The sequence below is a fragment of the Andrographis paniculata genome, unplaced genomic scaffold (genome assembly GCF_009805555.1).
Source record: "Andrographis paniculata isolate CXL003 unplaced genomic scaffold, ASM980555v1 Contig9END, whole genome shotgun sequence".
Lineage (NCBI taxonomy): Eukaryota > Viridiplantae > Streptophyta > Magnoliopsida > Lamiales > Acanthaceae > Andrographis > Andrographis paniculata.
In genome coordinates, this window is record NW_026137639.1 from 2,165,848 (window position 1) to 2,182,873 (window position 17,026).

A 17,026-nucleotide genomic window follows, 5' to 3' on the forward strand; every position below is an offset into this window, starting at 1 on the left:
CGAACACTTAAAATTTGGCTCGACTCGACTCGGCTCGACTCGTTATCAACTCTGTACACAATGATATTAAATGCATTAGATGAATTCCAATAGCCTCCAAGTAGCATGGATGTTGTCACGCTTTTTTGCTTTCCAAAACTTATTCATTGTGTATTTTTCAAAAAAAAAAAAAAAAAAAATCAAATCGTAATGCATAATGCATTGGAGGGTAATAAGAAAGACTCGATTTAATGTTATTAAAATAATAATAATTTTTTAAAAAATTAATACTATAATTGTTTGTATTTTTTTTTTTGTTGTTTTTATCTTTTTAACTACTCTCTCCGTCCTTTAACAATCTATCGATTTTTTTATTTTGGTCTGTCCCATAACAAAATATTTATTTATTTTTTTAGCAATTGTACTATTTACCTAACATTACAAATACCTTTCCAATTTACAATATATTACACAAATGTCATTACCTTTATATCATACAATACTAATAGGATTAATTTAGTCTTTTTACATTTATTTTTACTTTATCACAATATAATATTAATTTTTCTAAAAGTACGTATAAAAAGCAAATGAATATATATATATATATATAAGACGGATGAAGTATTAATTAACAATAAAATATATTTTTCTACTAAAAATGATCATATCATTTTTTCTTTTGTTTTTAAACTCAAACTCAAATGATTTAATTTTCATTTATAATAGTTTAAATCGAATTTGTCCGGGACAATTACGCAACGCTAGTTATATGACGTTCTTAATGCATAGATGAGCGTCATCCCTGCCATCGCTTGCCTTCCAATTTTGGATTTGTGCGGATATGTATATATCTGTATGCACGATAAAAAAAAGTCGAAAAAATTAATTGCCGATTGAAAAAAAATAAAAGAATTCATGTAATATGACTAAATACCGATGCTACTATTGATTTATTTATTTATTTGATAATTTCCATAAATTAATTTGGACGCAAAAAAACATAACGTATCAAAAATGTGATGTAAGTATGAGGTGAGCTTATTTGAGAAATCTCATAAACATGCGGGGTCAATGTGACAAATTCAGAAAGATCAGGATGAGAACTGATATTCGAGATAATGAGTGGGCTGTTTTGCGAAAAACAATTATTTAGGAAGGGCAATAACGTCATTTCGCATGAGAAATGATTAGGACTGTGTTCGATACCGAAGCTTTTTGTCTCACACCGATTTCTGTTGCTTCCACAGACAGCGTTCAATTTAAATTAAAAATTAAAAAAATAATAAAATAATAAAATGGAAAATTATAAATGAAAGATGCAGCGGCCAATCGAAGCATCGCCAAGAAAAGGACAAAAAAGCAAAACCTCTCGCCATTAAAACGAGGGGAAGAAGTTCTGCTTTTCCTTCTCACGCCCGGACAGCGCATTGCCCAGCGGATTATGCGTGATGCTATGTAATGTATGCGTCTGCTCTGCTTCCATGCGGCATTTCGCAATAAATTGGAATTGACGTACTTGATTTGAGGGGTTTTGGTTTGGAGGGAATTGGGTGGGGGATTTGGGTAACGATGGGGGTTTCGCAGAATGATGGTGGGCGGATGGAAGGCTGGTTGTTCCTGATACGTTCCAATCGGTTGGGGCTTCAGTATTCAAGAAAGCGCTACTTTGTGCTTCAAGATCACTTGCTCAAGAGCTACAAATCTGTTCCGCTTTCGCAGGACGAGGTTTGCTTCGATTGAATTATTTAATTATTATTATTATTTATCTTTTTCTCTTTTTTTTTTTTTGAATTTGGTGAAGTTAAATTTATTGTTGTTGTTGGTTTGGTGGATTTACCTTCCGAGGGTGGTAGAGATGTGGTGTTTACTGATGATCTGTAAGTAATGGCTTTGAATCTTTGTGAATGTTTGTTTACACATATGTATATATGGCGTATTTGAGATTTCCAGAATAGTTTGTATCTTATTTATGTTAGGGAGATAATTTTTGCAAGATTAGGCATGGAGAAATTGTGGTGGATTGAGGGAATTTGGATTTTGTTTTATGTTGTTGTGTTTGTATGTGTACTTGAATATTGTTGGAGTTTCCATTTTTGATGTTTCTCTTGTTTTGATTTATAATGGCGATCAATGTGCTTTACTTGTAGCCTTTTATGTTGATGTTTGTGAATAGTTTTTTGTTCTACTTTAATGGTAACTTTATTGTTAAACCTATTTAGCAAATGTATGTTGTGAAATGTTTGCTGATTTGCTCTATATCAAGAAACCTTCAATTGTGGGTAACAGAGTTTTGGTGACATTTTTATCTGTTCTTGGAGATTTTCTTTTGCATTGATAAAGATGATTAGTTGTCCTCATTACATGTGTAGTGGCAGAGGTACTCGTGTGTGTAAAAGCATGCAGTTGACGTAAGTCACTTCTGATATTTAATCTTTATCCCATGTTTCGATGTGTCAATTGTGGGCCAGATCTGCCATCGCTAGCTTGTTGTCATCTAGAAGGTAGAAAATTTATGTTGCATGTTGTAAAGTTGTCCATGGCTGATTGTGACGATGTAAACTGCAAGCCATAATTGGCAAGTTTATTTCAAAACTCGAGGCTCTGTACATGCTAAATTTCTGTGTGCGTGGCAGGGGGGCTAAGATGGATTAGCACTACATACTTAAGCATTGTACATTATTAAAAATTCACATGCTATTTTTTCATTTTTCATTTTTGTCTCTCTAATCAGGATCCTATTAGGAGTGCAATTATAGATTCCTTCATAAGGGTGACTGACAATGGAAGGGAGAGTATTCAGAGGAAGGCATGAATGCGGAACTACTGTTTCTTGAAATTCCAAATTTGTGATTTGCAGTATTCTTCAAATAAGTCTGCATACATCAAATAAGTTTCTTTGCACTTTCTTCTTACATTTTGTAATTTGCAGGTTATCTTCATGTTCACACTTTACAATACGTCTAATCACAGTGATCAACTGAAGGTTTGGAAGCTTCCGACTCTAATTTCTGAGTGTTTTCTCTTGTCTTCCTAATTACAAAATTTCTATCTAGTTGGGCGCAAACAGTCCTGAAGAGGCTGCAAAATGGATTCAGTCTTTCCATGAAGCATCTTTAAAGGTTGAAATTGCTCTTTCTGTTATGTCGCTGGATAAATACATTCCTGAATGATGTTTATAATAAATGCAGCCAGAACAGAATCAAGGAGATCTTAAATTTGCTAGGCATGAGAGACCCTCATTACGGTAAGTCATTTTACATTTGTGGTTTGAAAATGGCAACCTAAATTTGATCTGTCCAATTGTTGGTCAGTTGGTTGTACGCAACTGAGTGGAGATTGAAGTTGTTTAAAAATTAAACAGCGATTCTAACTTGTTTTTCTTACTTTCATTTTGCCTAGATGGTATTTGCTGCTATAATGATTAATGAATTTCTTCTCTCTAAATAGGTTAAATTGTTCCAATAAGCATTCTCGTTCCATTGACTGGACCCTCTATTCATCCTCCGTAACAGATGCGATGACATCTGATGTTGTTGCTCCATCACCTTGGAAAATCTTTGGTTGCCAGAATGGTAAGGATTCTATTTATGGTCTATTTATCGCAATCGCTGTTAATATTTGTCTAATACAAAATATATGCAGGTCTCCGATTATTTAAGGAGGCCAAAGAGAAGGAGTTGAGTGGAAAGGTTAGAATTATTAGCGCTCTGTTAATGTTATGAAAGCTGTAAAGCTTCATTTATATGAGTTGTTTCCATGTTTTGTAGTGGGATGATCATCCTGCAATTATGGCTGTTGGTGTTATTGATGCAACTTCAGAGGCTATATTCCAAACACTCATGTCTCTAGGTCCTTCAAGATCAGAGTAAGTTAACAAGATAAGACGAGAGTATCTTTCGGACTTGAAAACTATTGGAGATACTTTAGGCTTAAGAGGATGGTCCTGGTTTTAAGTTTTTCAATCCTGAGGACTAGGTATTGTTGGGTTTTCTCATCCTTTCATTTTTCATTCTTTATGCAGATGGGATTTCTGTTTTTATCAGGGTTCTGTGATTGAACATCTTGATGGCCATACTGATATAGTCCACAAGCTTTTGTATCAGGATTGGCTGCCTTGGTTTGATTTGAATTATATGCCTATTATTATTTCTCTTTCTTTTCCTTTGTTGTACACTCTTAGTTGAATTGTGTTGTCGGTTGTTACAGGGGTATGAAACGAAGGGATCTTCTGTTACGTCGCTATTGGAGAAGAGAGGATGATGGTACATATGGTAACATTCTAACGTTGAAAACTTAATTAAGTATTGTGGATGTTTAATAGATGTGAATGTTATACTAATACTAATATATTCATTTGCAGTGATTCTATATCATTCGGTGTTTCATCTGAAGTGTCCACCAAAAAGGGGTTATGTACGCGCCTGCCTTAAAAGTAATGTATGCTTTTCTTTGAAGAATTAATGTGATTTTAAATTTTTAATATACTTCACTTAATACTGCCAGGCCATGTTGAAGAATTAATGTGATTTTAAATTTTTAATATACTTCACTTAATACTGCCAGGCCATGTCCTGGTATGCAGTCTGTCATATCTTTTTGCATCTTTATATTCTTTTTAGATATTAGTCTAGAATTCATTGAATATCCTCGATATTAATCAGCAATAGGTCTTATTTTTACTGGCACAAAAGTGATCTCTATCATGAAGTTTATGTATTTGCTTTGATGATCTTTATTTCTTGTGCTGATCTCGCATGCATGAGTTCCTATATGCTATCAGTGCTTCGACTCACCTCTGCTCTCTATATAAATTCAATGATATATTCCCTATCAGCTTAAGAACCATCTGAGATGCTCACATGATTACACGCTATCAAGTACCATTTTAGATTTCCACTGCCACACATTTTGAAAGAATTGTTATACATGCAAAGTTGCATGAAACACAACTTGATGTGCATAAGTGGGTGTATTGAATAATTAACTCAAGTTTAAAAGGATTCTACAATCTATGTGCTTTTAGCCTTTGTGGTTAAAGTTGGATGGTTTTATGGATTTCTTACAGGTGGAGGATATGTTGTATCTCCTGTTAATCAAGGAAAGCGTTCTGTAGTGAGGCATATGCTTGCTATTGATTGGAAATTTTGGAAGTCTTGTTTACATACCTCATCAGCCAGGTCAATAACAATAAGCATGCTGGGGAGACTAGCTGGTGCGTTCCACTGCTATTTCTTTTTCTAATATGCATGTTACTAATTTATGAATCAAATTTATTGGCGGTATCTCAGTTTTTGGTATCTAGTTTCTATTTATTTAAATTTCCATGCACTGCCCCTGTGGAGCTGATAAACTTGCTTGTTTGAAGGCATTTGATGCCTGTGTTTACACAACACCAGTCATTTGTGAATTGCAAAAACAGAGGAAATCTTGATAAACTTACAATGCTAGAAATTTGATGTCTATAAAGTAGAACCGTTGTAAAGTTGTACTAACTTTGAAACTATGTAGTCAGTAACCATGATATTGACAATTGATCATTGCATAACTCTTCATCAGACTGATTCAACTCCACTGCCCTGTTTATAGCCTTGCGGGAACTGTTTAGAGCCAAATTGGATGGTTCATCTAATTTCTCATCAGGGGAGCTAATGAGCAGTAAGTGCACACAGCACACCAAAGTTGAAGTCCAAACAAAAGTAGAGAATGGGCTGAATAGGGAGGTTATGGAGGAAAACACAATTATATCACCTTCCGAGCACTCAAGTCTCGTGGGATTAAACGACACATCAGATGAATTCTTTGATGTATCAGAACCTTTGGATTATGATCAATCAGAAAATGGTTGGCCTTCTGATTTTGGTCCTGAAACTTATTCTCAGGTACCAGCTGTTACTTTCATTTTTATCTCTTGAAAGAGAAGCCTTCAGCGGCTGCATGTGCTGATTCAGTAGAATTTTCATGAAAATGACTAGAAGTTTGGTCTCAGCTCTCAACCGATAGCTACTTAGAAATGAGACATCTGATTTGTGAAGTTTTGGATATTCTTTTCTTTGGATTAATATGTTAATTTAATAATCCACCCTGAAGTGGAACACTTCAGACTTCAGATAAAGTCACCCTGTTTTTCTTTCCCCAAGATGATAATGACTCTCATCTTTGACTCACCACCACTTCTGAGCTGTTCTTGTTTTTCATGAAATCTGTTTAAGTGCTCCCTTTCCTTGTTATTCTTGTTATCATTAAATTCTCTTGGTGTTTCAGGATGCACGGCAACCCAAACTGTCAACTGCTGCAGGCTTTGTGAAGAGGTTGCATGATCTTGCAGGTATTCAAGGGCTCATATACACAATGCTTACTTTCTCCCAGTCTTTCCCTTTGCTATAAAGTGATGAACACTGTTCATAGTTTTATGTTGTTGATGGTGCAGTTCAGAAGAAGGGCTATGTAGACTTGCATGATATGTCAAGGGAAGATAGCCTGTCATGCAGATATGGATACACTCTTCCAAAGGATACAACCTGTAATTTACTCTGCAGTTGGACCCAAACGGATCCATCAACATTTTTAATTCGTGGAAAGACCTATTTGGATGACAGAAAGAAGGTAATGCCATTTTCTAACAATACAAAACTATACTATTTCTACCTCCATAAGTAATCCTATGACCTTTGTTTTTTATTCAATTAAACAAAAGTGCAATCTGGAGGTTTAAATAGGTACGGTAGTTCTAGTTCATTAAATCCCACTCCTAGCACATCACATTTTGAGGTTGTATATAATATTCAGGGTTTAATTTATCCTCAATAAGCCTACATGTTTAGTATCTAACTATAAGGTATATACTGATATTTAAATACTGTATTAGATTTCTTCTAAAATGGATAATTCTATAGTTGTTATATTGGCCGTACTGTGAAATATACTTGATCTGGGATGGAATAGAACTCTAGTACTCCATCCATATACATTAGCATAGGGCGTGGGCAATGTTCTTTCCATATAAATTTAGATAGGGTACTCCCCATGCACAATAATATTGTATGGGGTACTGATTCTCTAGGATATATATGTAATAGTTTTTACACTTGTGTTTTAAAATAATTATATAGTTATAATATCAATTGTAGTATTAGTATTAGTATTAGGTGTAGATTACTTAGGGCATGAGCACTTTAGGGTCTCATTTATGATTAGTAACGAATCTAATCTACCCTCTGCCTTCAACCTTATCACGTTAGCTGATTTTTTAATTTTAGGACTATGACCATCATTGATCAATTTTTGTTCATGTAAATTTCTTACTCTAGATCAAGGCAAAAGGCACATTGATGGAAATGGTAGGTGCTGACTGGTTGAGGTCTGACAAACGAGAAGATGATCTTGGAGGCCGCCCAGGGGGAATAGTTCAGGTATTTCATTTTCAAACGAGTTCATAAGTAGACCTTACTCACGAGCACTTGCCCATTTTGCAGTGCGTACTAAGATCCCTTGTTGAATATGAAACTTACATGAGTTGTATCTCAACTTTGCAGAAATTTGCTGAAAAGGGTGGTCCAGAGTTCTTCTTTATTGTGAACATACAGGTGACATGAGCCTAATTTTCATTTGGCTGCTGCATTCTGGTTTTTCTAGCGACTTACTCTCTACTTTATTGTAATAGGTCCCGGGCTCAACAACATATAATCTTGCTTTATACTATATGATGAATACACCCTTGGAAGATGCTCCTTTGTTTGAAAGTTTTGTGAAAGGAGATGATGCTTACAGAAATTCAAGGTTCAAGCTCATACCATATATATCGAAGGTTGGTAAAGTAGTACTACCCATAGTTTCTTATCAAATCATTTGAGGTGTGTTTGTTTGGGGGATTGGATTTTAAATACACTATTTATCCCATTTTTTTCCCCCGAAAACATCAAATCAAATACCTATTTTTCATTTTTTATATTATACTAAAAATCAATTTTACATTCAAAACATCATATCAACACCTATTTATATCACATCATACAACTATTCAAATTCAAAATTTTTATTATTCAAATCCCAACTCAAAATCCAAACCCCCAAACAAACACACCCTGGCGTATTGAAAATTTTAAATTTCAGAAATAATAATTTTTAACCATTTCCGTTGGCCTCTGATCACTGAAAATAAGCATCGCTTTGCTTGAAGAATTTACTTTGTAATTGTTAACTTGATTAGGTGAAAATCGCCGCTTGAATTATGTATCCTTGAAGCACTTGTTTGTCAAAATCATAATTAAACTTAATAGCTTGTTTGTCCTTGATTGCTAAATCCCATTTGCATTTTGAAGATTATTATTACATGAATCACTTGGCGTGACGACGTGCATATCAAACTCGATACATATACAATTATTTTCTTTTCGATTTTCATCCCTGCAGGGCTCATGGATAGTCAAGCAGAGTGTTGGAAAAAAGGCATGCCTAGTTGGACAAGCATTAGAAATTAATTATTTTCACGGGAAAAACTACCTGGAGGTATTGTTTTTATATATTCATGTAGCAACCTTTTTTCTTGCTCGATATATTAAGTATAGATATAGTAGGCTTTTTTTCGTACATTCTTTTTGCAATCATCGCACATTTTTCAATGAAGAAAATCGTTGAATCAAGACATCGCTTCCTTTGTTCCGCTTCCTTTGTTCCGCCTCTAATATATGGACTCTTTAGCGCCATGTCCTATCCCATCCCATCGAAATAAACTTAAGAGGAACTACCCGGAACTCACTTGTGTATATGCTCGACTGTTTTGCAGCTCGGGATTGATATTGGCTCGTCAACAGTTGCGAGAGGTGTGGTCAGTCTTGTTCTTGGTTACCTCAACAATCTAGTAATTGAGATGGCATTTTTAGTACAGGTAAACCACTACAAATCCCAAACCACATTCATGATTGTTGAGATAACAAAACAATTTCCTTTCTCGCTTTTTGGCAGGCTAATACGCCGGAAGAGCTGCCTGAACATCTCATCGGCACTTGTCGCTTCAACCATTTGGATGTCGCTAAGTCCGTGTTAGTAAAGCCGTGAAGCTACCAAGAAATGGTTAGTTTTTGTTTGAGATTTCTGCGTAGAAAGTTTGATGATTGCTTGCAAATGTTGTTGCTGTTGCTTTGGCTAGTTCAAATTCATTTTATACAATCTATCGATGTCGGGGTAGGCGTAGATGATGATGGATCTGTAGGTACACACCCACCACCGGATATTGTGAAAATTTCAGTTCTTTGTGATGTGTATAGAAAACATATGATGATATGCTTAGTTAATCCGATTTTTATTGTCCAAAGTTTTCAAAACTTGTCGGATTAAATTGTATGATTTGCTCCATGGGATCTTTGCCAACAAGAATCAATTGGTATGGATATGGATTTTGTGGCCATTAGAGTGCTTATTAGTTCTAGTCTATGCATGACATGTATATTAGGGTGCTCTTATTTTGTTGGATAAGATTATAATATATGTATTATTGTAATTTATTATATTATTATATAATAAAATAATTCAATGTTTGCTTAAATTTATTTTAAAATTGAAATAAAATAAATTAAAATTTCATGTGTTCGCCCTGTGGAGCCTACCTAGCGGACTCAAGTACTCCAGCGTGCCACGCACGTATCTTCGGGGTGCTGGAGGATTAATTGTGCCAAAAAATTTTCATTCACTGGATAAATTTTATACAAGCTCCAATTGCAAAATTAAAATAATAAAAGGGGTAATTAGGAAATTAGAAAATAGTTTTTCCTATTTTCTTTTACAAAACATTACATCCAATAGCAATTAAAAAGAGAGAAACCTAATGAGAAGAAATAGAAAAAAATCAATAAATTTAATATCCAATTAAAAAAAAAAAAAAATCTACACAAACCCAATTCAAGACCTATATAATGTCATAAAATATACACAATATGGAGAATTGAGGAGCGGATGTCAATGAAAATGAAGTGTAGATGTTGTCACGATGAAAAAATGTCATTTATCATGTCGGATGCAGAATAACAATTTTATCTAAAAACTCGAACGTTTAGAAAAATGCAGTCATTAATTATTTATTCGAGATTGAGCATCCCATAAATATAAAAATTAAAAAACAAAGTTTAATATAATCATTGATCATTGGCCTATATCAATTCAATAAATGCTGAATTTGACAAAAATAGAGTACAATATCCATAAGCTAAAAATGATTTTATTCATTCCATCACTATGAATATTACAAATTATTGGCTATACTAGCCTTATTAAATCAAGAAAAAAAATATCTTCTAACTCTTAAATTAATTTTATTCGAGAAATCATCACCGTATTATATGCTTTATAAAACTATGTTATATTATGTTATTTTCGCTCTTGTATTGTATTTGTATTATATTAATATAAATGATATTATGTGAATTTTTTATTGGTGGTATTTGAGAAATCGGCGTAATGTAGTGCTGATTTTTTCATACTGTGTTTTATAGGAGTATGCTATATTATATGCTCTTCTGTTTGTTCTTGTGTCTGTATTGTATTTGTATTATATTAATATAAATTATTTACTATTTGTAAACTCTTGATTGATGTTATTTAAGAAATCAACTTGATGATTCCCCGTAACTGAACCATAATTTTACAATTCTTTTATGAATTAAAAATTATGGTATAAGAAAATTGTAGTTAAAACCAATATGAATAACCTTACTCTATATGTACTATTGAACCCCATTTGAAAGGACACAAACAACAATAGTATAATTAATTAGAAAATTAAAAGGTAGTGAGATATTCTTGATAAAGATACCTAATTCTTTACATAGAATCTTTATAAAATTCAAAACCTTAAAATTTATATAAGATCTATTACAATATATCTCTCCCTCACAAGTTTCCATTTGCAAACAACTAATACAACCGTACACAAAGTGCTATGGCAACTAACAACTTATCCAAATAATAATACTATCTTCGTCCCAGAAGAGTACCATGGGTTTTTTTGCGTGTTGATATTTGAATATTATTATTATTATTATATCAATACGTACTACAAATCAAGAAAAAATGACAAAAATACCTCTATTAGTTTCTTATAATACAAATATAATGACATTTGTAGAGTAAATTATACAAATATAAAGATATTTTTAATATTAAATACAGTGATGCAAAAGACAAATTGTACTGATTTTATGAGACGGAACTAGTATAACAAAAAATAAAGTGCAATAGTAAATTCAATAAATGTATAGAACCTATTATGCATTCAATAAACAAGTTGACCTTTTACAAAAATAAATAAATAAATAAATTTTAAAAAACAAAAAAAAAAACTCGACCTTTTATAAGAGAAAATTTAATTTTCTACACTCACTACATATATATATATATAATGTGTCATTGTCTTACTCGAGTTACATGATTTGCAGGCTATTATACTCCGCACTAAAAAAAACATATTATTTAAAAAAATAAAAACAAAAATTTATCTATAACGTTAGAAAACACACGATGGAGGTTTGGGAAGAAATTTTTGGATTTCATAGAGACATTATAAATGTGAAATAATTATTTTATATAATGTAATACAAAATTATTTATAACTTAGTCTACATATCATTCTCTGTTTTAGAAATCAAGCAATATTTCCTTGTATTTGGAAAAATAGAGCAAATTATTTTTGTGTGACCTATATCTAATACAAAAAAAAATACATTATAAAAAAACATAAAGTGAACATAATTTAAATTTTTTTTAAAAAAAAATGTTTAGAGGCAACCTCAATGCGATATTTGTTTGAAGTTTTTGTGATTTAAACTTGAATACAAAATATACAATTATAAAATATTTATATTCAATTCGTTAAAGTCGTATTCAAATTAGTTAGGTAACCAAACAAATCCTAAATGCGAAAAATTATTCATGTGAATCCTCCAAAGAATTTAGTATTGCACAATTGGTTGAGCTATTCTCTTTACATTACGAAGTTACGATATTATTTTATTATGTAAAATATATTGTTAGTAATCTTAAAATAAAAAATAATATAGATGATTAAAAAAAATTCAAAATATGTATTTAAATATTTTAAAAATTATATCTTAATAAAATTTATAAAATATAAATATTATTTTGTAGAGGATAAAATTTCATATAATATAAATAAATAAAAAAATATTTATTTATTTATGATGAACATAAACTAATTTTATAAGAGAATTAATTTTTTTTTATCATATATAAAGAATATATCATATGTTATGGGACAGAGAGAGTATTTTTTTTTATCATTTTTTACTCTTGATATTAAAACATTTTTATTAAAAGATTACTTGTCAATTCTTTACTCTTGATATTAAAACATTCTTACTAAAAGATTACTTGTCAATTCGTACCCAGTTACTCAAACTTCACTAGAACGTTGAATACACTTCACTAGAAGGTAGAATACTTCTGAATGTAGTTACTCAAACTTCACTAAAATGTAGAACATTTCTAAATCTAGTTACTCAAACTTCATTAGAACGTAGAACACTTCTAAACCTTCAATGCTTCTGGAATTTAGGAAAGAATAAGGAGTCTTTTGCTTGCTCCTCCCCTTGATGAAGTGAAGGCCTTCTATAGGAAGAGGCATGGGTCTTTCGGTAAATAAGGAGGAACTGATGTGTAAATGTCACGAGGGTTTTGTCCATTCGTGAAAGGTGGTGGTAGTCTGGTTGACCATCATTCCTTATTTGGTAAGTGAGATATGTGGTATATAGATAGTAGAGTATATTTAAGTTTTTTTCTCTGGTATGTTAAAATTGTGTCACAATTGGTCTTAGGATGGTATCTCTCGTATGATGTGGAATGTTGACAGCAATTTTTTTTTTTCATTTCACTATTACCGAACCATGTGTCGTTGGACTGGCTTGTTGAATCATCTGAGCCTAGCTGCTTTTGTATTATTCGAATGGTTTCCTATGGTGTTTTTGCGGCTGCGATGAGAGAAGCAATATTGAACTGTTGTTCTTGGAATTGTTGGCTTTGCTATAATCTGCTTTGCGCTTGTATCTTGGGCAATCCAATACTCAGAAGTGTTCTACCTTCTAGTGAAGTCCTAGATTCAGAAGTATTCAACGTTCTAGTGAAATTTGAGTAACTAGGTACGAATTGACAAGTAGTCTTTCAAAGTGTTCCAAAGTTCTTACTTCTTAATTGAGTCTATATGTCTTAAATCAATTTAGTTTATGTATAATCAATTATGCATTTATACTACTCCCCCGATCCCAAACACCCTACAACATTTTGATTCGTCCTAAATTTACTGCAACATTTTTAAATTTAGAAATAATTAATAATATTTATATATATATATTAACATACACTTCACTTTATCCCGCAAATAAAAAAACAAATAATCATTTTTCTCTCCAATCACATAACTTAATATCAAAATTATCTCAAATTATCATACTTAATACTCTCCACCTAAATTTCCGTGTTCGGGACGAATGGAGTATATTAAAAAAATATTACTCCCTTCCGCTTCTAACATTATACTTAACACTAAAAATATTATTATATTTTTATAATTTTTTCTTATAAAAAGTAGATAAGATCCTTAAAATCTAAGTACTATATTTTAATCTACTATTAAAAAATTACAAAAGAGTAATAACAATAAATTACTAATCTTGATTACAGCAAAAGAACCACCAGGGAAACGGTAGTCCTAGCCACCACCATCTGGCCACCGTAAAAGAGTCCGCCGGCGCCGCCCCCCGCCGCCGCTCTCCAGCCACCATGATAGGCCGCAGAAACAGTCTCTTGGTCGCCAAATTCCTTACACAATCTTTCCTGTCGATACCTGCATCAGTATATCAAATTGTATCAATAATTATCCCAATCAATCAATTCATTAAAATTTCTTCAATTTGGATCGATCCACGATGCTGATCGATGATAATATATAATTAATTACTTACATTTTCGGCTAACTTTGGTGTAATAGAGAGCGTATTGGGAAGGGTGGGAGGAAGAGTAGAGAGACAGTAATTGATAGCACTGAAGATCCTCCCCCGCCTGCAGCGCCTCCAAAATTAGGGTTTCGACGCTCACGTCGGAACACACCTTCACGTTTATTTCTGAAACATTCTTTTCTCCGGCCACCAAATTAATCCGAAACGTCGTCGTCTTAGTCGTCGTCATTCTCAACCCTGAACCTAGCCACCTAGCTAGGGCTACGACTGTGTGTGTGTTTTTAGATTATTAGATTTGGCCACATACTGCTACATAAAATTTTGAATAAATTGAAATAACTTAACATTTAATATATAAAGATAGATCATTTATGGGTTGTTAGAATAACAAGCAGATAAACTTAGAGTTTGTTAAAATAACAAATAGTATAAGGAACTATATATATATTATTATTACTATTATTTCACTGTGATTTTACTATTATAATATTCAGATGGTGTATTCAATTCTGATTTTGTATAATTTTGTTGAATTTTCAAAATTTGTTATATTCAATTTAGGCTTTTGAAAGTCTTTTAAAAATGAGAGGTATTCAATCAAAATTTTTAAATATTTTTTAAGTTGTGTTCCTTGTGAGTTTTACAACATATTTTTACTATTCATATACAATTATTATTTTTTTAATATTATACTACTACAAATTAATTTTACATTCAAAACATCACATCAATCTCTATTTATATCACATCAAACAACTATTCAAATTCAACTTTTTACTACTCCCTCCGTCCCACATACCATGTCCACGTTGCCTTTTTTCTCCGTCCCACATAACATGTCACTTTCTTTTTTTTGGAAAATGATTACACACTTTAATCTCATTTTAAACTGTTTAATTTTATTTTTTTTTTAATTTTAATTAAACTAATTATTTATCTTAATCTTAATTTATAATTATTTATATTATCCGATAATTATTTTCACTAATATATTCTTAATTATGTACTAATTACACCCCTCCTAAATACAGTGTCTACAATGTAGCATATACGGTATGTAGAGCAGGGGGAGTATTAAAAATCAAACCTAAAAATTAAAACCCACGAACAAACATACCCTTTCACTACAAAAAAAAATAGTATATTTGTAACGGAATTCCGTTCCTAAACTTCACGTAGCTAACGTAATTTCATCTCTAATTCCGTCTCTAATATCATTAGTAACAGAAAAGTGAATTTAAAAACGGAAAAATTTCGTTACAAAATTGATAATTTCTTGTAGTGTTTAAATATGAAGCTATTCAATCCAAACTTTTTAAAATCTTTTAAAATTCCGATGTATTCAACAATTCATATACTTTTAAAGTCTATAGACTTTATTGGATTTTGATGGAAAATAATAGAATATTTGTATAATATAAATTCTCTCATGATAAGTAAAGATTTTGAAGGATTGTTAAAATTTAAAATTATTATTATTATTATTACTATTATTATTATTATTATTGTTGTTGTTGTTATTATTGTATACATGATAAATAATATGATAATATTTATTAATATTATTATAGTTTTTAAGAAAAAAATAATTTCAAATTAAAATGTATTAGCGAATTATTATCATTTTTTAAAATATATATTTTTATATTATAAATATAATATTTAAAAATACTATTATCATAATAAATATATTTTATTATCGTCTTTTCTTTTCAATTATCGAATACAATATATTATAATTCTAGTGTCATTCTCCCTATTCAACTATCAAATACACTATATTGTCATATCGGTAACAATTGAATAAATATTTATATATATTTTTTCGTTGAACCGTTAGTTTATCTTTATTTACTTTTTTATTTTAATATTTTTTTAAAAAATTCGTAAATTATATTTTTTACTTTATTTATATACATATTTATTTTCTCTGTATAAAACTATATAAATAATAATAATAATAACTAATAAAAAAATATAAAAATAATTTGATATATTAAATGATTATATAATACTAAAAACTATAAAATTAAAAATATTAATATACAATATAGTAGAGTTATGTATCTTATAATATTGTTTTACATTATTAATAAATATATATTATTTATTTATTATTTTTTTTTATAGAAATATAATAATATATAATAACTTTAATTATAAATATATTATATTTATAAAACTTATGTTTCATATAAATTTATATAACTGTATATATCAATATAAAAAATATTTTTCAATCCTACGAAATCTATATAAATTCATAAAGAATTTAATCAAATTTGTAAAAATTTATCTAATTAATTATTAAAATAAATCAAACTCAGCTTAGTGGATTTAGAAAATCCACGGAATCATAAACTTTTTAAAATTCAAAACAATACATTGAAATCTCAATTGAGATTAATTTTGTTTTTTTCTTCTACAGTTTTTTTACTTATTGATAGTGGAGTTATAGTTTTTTTTTAAGTGTGCTAATTTTGTATGGAGTGGTTTTTAGGGTAGAAGCTATATCTTAAATTAAAATTCATTTATACTGTAACATAAAGTTTTATTTCTTCTTCATTTTCTTACCGTTTCCTGCTATTTGAGTCATACTCATTTTTGTTAGTTATATTTTTTGAATTTTTATATAGTTTTTTAAGCCGTGTTTTTTTATGGCAAAAGAAAAATCTTTGTAATGGAGAAGATTGTCATCGGGAGCAGAAGTCGATTTCTTGAAATAAGTTTTTAAATAAAGTTTTATTGAGCTTCTGTATAGTTTACACGGTGTTTTTTTTATAGCAAAAGGAAGATTTGAAACTAGAATCCATTTCTACGGTAAGTTTTTTTTTTTTATCTTTTAACAGAAAGTTTTATTTCTTTGTCATCTTTTTACTGTTTTCTACTATTTGATTCATACTTATTTTTATTAATTATATTTTTGAAATTCTATATAGTTTTTTAAGACGTGTTTTTTTATGGTAGTAATAAAATATTTGTACTTGAGGAGATTGCCACCGGAAGTGGAGTCGACTATTTGGTTATTTATAATTATATTATATATATAATAGGGGGAATTTTCATTTACCACACTAAATTGGAGA

The 17,026-nt window shown here is 30.6% G+C and overlaps 2 protein-coding genes across 2 annotated transcripts; one reads left to right on the forward strand and one right to left on the reverse strand.

Moving 5' to 3' along the window:
• Window positions 1-1,312: 1,312 nt before the first annotated feature.
• LOC127244303 (protein ENHANCED DISEASE RESISTANCE 2-like) lies at window positions 1,313-9,272 on the forward strand. Its single transcript, XM_051264776.1, has 21 exons — window positions 1,313-1,707; window positions 2,714-2,788; window positions 2,912-2,965; window positions 3,036-3,101; window positions 3,171-3,226; window positions 3,430-3,554; window positions 3,625-3,671; window positions 3,750-3,847; window positions 4,004-4,099; window positions 4,189-4,253; window positions 4,343-4,414; window positions 5,048-5,194; window positions 5,569-5,861; window positions 6,244-6,307; window positions 6,410-6,585; window positions 7,290-7,391; window positions 7,515-7,565; window positions 7,643-7,786; window positions 8,392-8,487; window positions 8,765-8,866; window positions 8,944-9,272. The coding sequence occupies exons 1-21, from the start codon at window positions 1,552-1,554 to the stop codon at window positions 9,034-9,036; spliced, it is 2,178 nt and encodes a 725-aa protein (XP_051120733.1). The 5' UTR covers window positions 1,313-1,551; the 3' UTR covers window positions 9,037-9,272.
• A 4,377-nt stretch (window positions 9,273-13,649) lies between these two features.
• Window positions 13,650-14,169, reverse strand: LOC127244426 (uncharacterized). The gene is made up of 2 exons (XM_051264961.1): window positions 13,947-14,169; window positions 13,650-13,828 (listed from the first exon to the last, which is right to left on the reverse strand). The coding sequence occupies exons 1-2, from the start codon at window positions 14,167-14,169 to the stop codon at window positions 13,650-13,652; spliced, it is 402 nt and encodes a 133-aa protein (XP_051120918.1).
• Window positions 14,170-17,026: the final 2,857 nt, after the last annotated feature.